A 5,189-nucleotide genomic window follows, 5' to 3' on the forward strand; every position below is an offset into this window, starting at 1 on the left:
CATTATGGAATCTTAGGTCCTAGGAATCCTATAGTCTTTGATGTAGTATGTAATTGCTTTCTGTAATTTGGGGTTGCCTACAGCTCATAATACAGAAATGCTATGGACCAGAAAAAACAATAACTAAACATCCAAACTGGGTCTGGTTTATTATATTTGACAGTATTATATATGAGGGTAAGGCCTTTATTACAGTTCAATAAAACAACAGTAATAAAACAAATTGTAAGATCAACAAAGTAACTATCTAGGAAGAAAAAGTTTGGGATTCAAAACACAAACTTTTTTGTTTCATAGTGAGACTGCTGTATAAACTGTTTTGCTGCTGCTTCCTGTTGGTGTTTGTGGATTCTATACAGCATGAGTGTATCCCAATTATTTTGATTTGTTTTGCTCCACCAGGATCTGAACAGACTGTATCATCTATCTAAATGAATGAATTCAGCCATGCAATGTTCCTGGAAGGCTGTGATTCTGCTAGCCTTAGCGTCCATAGCGATCCAGTACACAGCCATCAGGACGTTCACAGCCAAGCCATTCCAGATGTGTCCAGTGACAATCTCCAACCCTCTGAACTGTGGCATGCTGGGGCAGGATGTGGTGGACTTGTCTTTTGACAAGCGGATCTGTGACGACTTTCTTTACTTCTCCTCCAATGTCTCCAGGAAGACCCATGTTCTCATCCTGGCCACGACCCGCAGCGGCAGCTCCTTCGTGGGTCAGCTGTTCAACCAGCACCAGGATGTGTTTTATCTGTTTGAGCCGCTCTACCACGTCCAGACCACCCTGCTCCCCCGCCTGTCCCGCAGCAGGACGGCAGGCGACACCAGGGTGATGCTGGGAGCTAGCAGGGACCTGCTCCGGAGCCTCTATGACTGTGACCTTTACTTCCTGGAGAGCTACATCAAACCCCAGCCGGCCAATCACAGTACAGACAAGTTGTTCCGGAGGGGAGCCAGCAAGGCTCTGTGCTCCCTGCCTGTCTGCGACGCCTTCAGTCCTGGAGAGTTGAACATCGATGAAGGAGAGTGCGTCAAGAGGTGTGGGGTTCTCAACATGACGCTGGCGTCGGACGCTTGCCGGGAGCGGCGCCATGTGGCCATCAAGACCGTACGGATACCTGAGGTGAGTGACCTCAGGGCTCTGGTGGAGGACCCTAGGCTCAACCTCAAGGTGATCCAGCTGGTTAGGGACCCCCGAGGGATCCTGGCCTCACGCATTGAGACCTTCAGGGACACCTACCGCCTCTGGAGGATCTGGAGGGCCACTGGGAGGAGGCCCTACAACCTGGACCTCACCCAGCTTACCATGGTCTGTGAGGACTTCCTGGGATCTGTAACCACTGGGCTCAGCAAGCCTCCATGGCTCAAAGGGAGGTATATGCTGGTCAGGTATGAGGACCTGGCCAAGAACCCTCTCCAGAAGACCAAGAAGATCTATGATTACCTGGGTCTGGTCATGGACAAGAACGTAGGAGACTGGATCCAGAACAACACTAGGGGAAGCAATGATCTGTCAGCCAAGCATAAATACGGCACTGTTCGGGACTCAGCGGCCAACGCAGAAAGCTGGAGGCTCAAATTGTCTTATGACATGGTTGATTACACACAGACTGTGTGTCAGCAAGTTCTACAGGAGCTGGGTTATAAGACTGTCAGTTCGCCCGAGGAGCTGAAAAATCTGTCTCTCACTCTCATCGAGGACAAAACTTTTGTACCTTTTTTGTAGAAAAGCAAGGGCCAATCACAACGCACAAATATTTTTGTTATATTTACATTGTTGCCTTCATTTCCTCTCAGATTTGCACTAAACCTCAGAAACCTTGACGACTCATGTGGTAAGATTTAAGACATTCAGAACAGCACAAGAAAAATCATTTGGGAATGCTGTTTTAGAGATTTCAGTATCAATGTTTAATCGATATTGAAGGGACACTAATGTCAGGTTAATTGACATGAACAACCTACAGTGATGCACCATCCTACTTAAGTTCCCTGAATGCTGACAGTTGCATTGACAAAAGTGAATGTTAATATTTGTACATCAAGAAAACTGGACCTACTGTACAATATTGTTAGGGAATGTACCTAATCATACCTTAACTGATAAATGCTGAGGTGTAGGCCCATGATAAAACCATGCAAGATACATTTGAATGTTGCAGTCAATTTAAATGGTGTTGTTTAAATATTACCGAGGGTAACAATTAAGGGGTGGCGCTTTAATCGTGTTGAAATAGCTTAACCGAGGGTTGTCAAATCCACCCTCACCAAAGGGTAATGAGTGCCAGACAACAGTGATTTTACAGAGACTTCATCCCAAATGGCACCCTATTCCCTATCTAGTGCACTACTTTTGATCAGGGCCCATAGGGTGTTGGTCAAAAGTCGTGCACTGTGTAGGGAATAGGGTGCCATTGCAGACGCAAGCATAGTTTACCCTGATCATCCAAGTGTCAGCGAGGTGTTGGAAATGTTTAGTTCGACTTCCCGGCCAACTACTGACGATGTGGAGCAGGCAGGCAATCGGAGACAGCTGCAGTGGCTGATTAGTCTTATGTAGGTAAGCTAGCTCTGGTCTTCACAACATTATCAGGGTAGTGGAGTTTTCAATCTCTGGAAGGAATAGAATTGAACTGAATAGAATACAGTATTTTATGTTCCATTTGTCAACAGAAACTGACCATTATGCTGTCACAATAAGTGAGGAAGGCCTTTGTTATTATCTATTTATTTATTTATTTTGAGTTATTACTTTACAAACATGTACTAAAATAACTTACATGAAACAGTGACAGGCTGGGAAATGGCCTTACCCAATCCCCTTGGACTCTTAAAGTTGAGTTCTTTATCCTCAAAGACACTGTTTTAAAACATATTTTCCTTTATTATTTTCCCTAAACCCTACTGTCCCTCCCTTATTGGAGTAAATGAATGGACAACAACACTTAGCCTTCTACTTCTCGCTTATACATACTATATACATCTTACAGACACAGTATATTACAATAGTTATCTATTGTTTGTTTTTTTGTCCCATCCTTCAGCTACCCTCAACCCCTCCCATCTATCTCTGAAGACCATCCAGTTTTGATTTCTATTTGCCATATATTTTTCAACTGTGCTGTTTCACAAAAGCTCTGAACCTATATACACTAACTTCCAAAAGTTTGGGGTCACTTAGAAATGTCCTTGTTTTTGAAAGAAAATCATATTTTCTTGTCCATTAAAATAACATCATATTGATCAGAAATACAGTGTAGACATTGTTAATGTTGTAAATGACTATTGTAGCTGGAAACGGCAGATTTTTAAAGGAATATCTACATAGGCGAACAGAGGCCCACTATCAGCACCATCCCTCCTGCGTTCCAATGGCACGTTGTGTTAGCTAATCCAAGTTTATAATTTCAAAAGAATAATTGATCATTAGAAAACCCTTTTGCAATTATGTTCGCACAGACTGGTGTTTTGCGAGTACTATTTAATGAAGCTGCCAGTTGAGGACTTGTGAGGTGTCTGTTTCTCAAACTAGACACTCTAATGTACTTGTCCTCTTGCTCAGTTGTGGACCGGTGCCTCTCACTGCTCCTTCTATTCAAAAACAAGGAGTGATGGTTGGAGTGATGGTTGTTGATAATGGGCCTCTGTACGCCTATGTAGATACTCCATTCAAAATCAGCCATTTCCAGCTACAATAGTAATTTACAACATTACCAATGTCTACACTGTCTGATCAATTTGATGTTATTTACATGGACAAAAAATGTGCTTTTCTTTCAAAAACAAGGACATTTCTAAGTGACCCCAAACTTTTGAACAGTAGCGTACATTTTACGGACACAGTATATTTTATATTAGTTATCTTGTTGGTATTAGTCCCACCTTTCAGCTCCACTCAACCCCTCCCATCTATCTCTTAACCCCACCCAGTGTTCATTTCTAGCTGCCATATACATATATATCCCACTGAGCTGTGATGATTCACAAAAGTTCTGAACTTTTCTATTCTTATGTTTCTACAGATTGTAAATTAAAGCTACATTTTTTTGCCAAGAGTATTATTATATTATTGATCGATTGACTATGACTTTTTAAATCACCCAGCAGTGCTCTTTGCAGATTTAGCTCCATGTAAATGTTGCAATTCTTCAGCCATTCCTGAACCTGCAACCAAAGCTACATATGGACAGTACCATAACAAATTATCTAATGATTCTGTCTCTTCACAGCAAAATCTGCAGAGCTGGGATGGTTGTATCCCCCATATATATAACATTCTGTTGGTTGCAATAATTTTGTATAATAATTTAAATGAAAACGTTTTGAATCCATCGTCATTTTGTGTATCAGTTCATAAACCATGTGCCATGGAATCGGTACATAGAAAATCTCTTCCCAACTATTTTGCAATCTACACGGCACAGCTGTCATTTGTGGTATGCGTTTTTTATTCATCACAATTATCTATAACCAATTTTGGTCTTTAATGCAGGGCCGACAGACAAGTTCTTTACGTTCTCCCCCTTCCATTTTTGTGGTAATGCTAGAATTAGTTAGTTGTAATTTTGGATAGGGCAGACAATCCTATTTATTTTTGTTAGCTGCATGTGTGACATAACTCCACCAGTCCTATTTATGATATAATTTACAAAGATTATACCATTTTTATTTTATTATCAATTAGTATATTTGGGTTTACCCATAATATTTGTTGTTGTAATATTTGTTCTGTCTTTTCTGGTGGATTAAAGTGAAATTGCAACCAACTTTCTATGGTTTGTTTTAAAAATTGCAATATTTTTGAGTTGATTTCATTAAAAAAATGAAAGTGAGCGTTTGTAATCTGAATAAAGGGAAAAAGGCCATTCTTGAACATGGGGTCAGACATTATTAATAATCTGCTAGAGAACCAGTTCGGATTTAAGTATAACTTTTGTATGACTGAAGCCTTTAGTGAGAGGTCCAATGTTTTACTATTTAATCATTTCTGCCCTCCGAATTCATATGAATTATATAAATAAGACAGTTTAATTTTGTCTGAGTTGCCTTTCCAAATAAAATGTAATATTTTTTGCTCGTGCAATTTAAAAAACAAGTTGCTAGGTGTAGGCAAGGCCATAAGAAAATAGGTAAACTGTGACGTGAATAAAGAGATAATCAGGGTGATTTTTTCACAAATAGACAGGT

General features: G+C 40.7%; 1 protein-coding gene across 1 annotated transcript; it reads left to right on the top strand.

Annotated features, from left to right (window-relative positions):
- Positions 1–407: 407 nt before the first annotated feature.
- Positions 408–4,762, top strand: LOC109866881 (carbohydrate sulfotransferase 1-like). Its single transcript, XM_031801105.1, has one exon. It carries the CDS (start codon positions 436–438, stop codon positions 1,726–1,728), a length of 1,293 nt encoding a protein of 430 aa, XP_031656965.1. The 5' UTR covers positions 408–435; the 3' UTR covers positions 1,729–4,762.
- Positions 4,763–5,189: the final 427 nt, after the last annotated feature.

This window comes from Oncorhynchus kisutch, linkage group LG22 (genome assembly GCF_002021735.2).
Source record: "Oncorhynchus kisutch isolate 150728-3 linkage group LG22, Okis_V2, whole genome shotgun sequence".
Lineage (NCBI taxonomy): Eukaryota > Metazoa > Chordata > Actinopteri > Salmoniformes > Salmonidae > Oncorhynchus > Oncorhynchus kisutch.

What these genes read in the sequence shown, in the direction of transcription:
- LOC109866881 (XM_031801105.1), top strand. Translation starts at nt 436, where the DNA reads ATGAATTCAGCCATGCAATGTTCCTGGAAGGCTGTGATTCTGCTAGCC.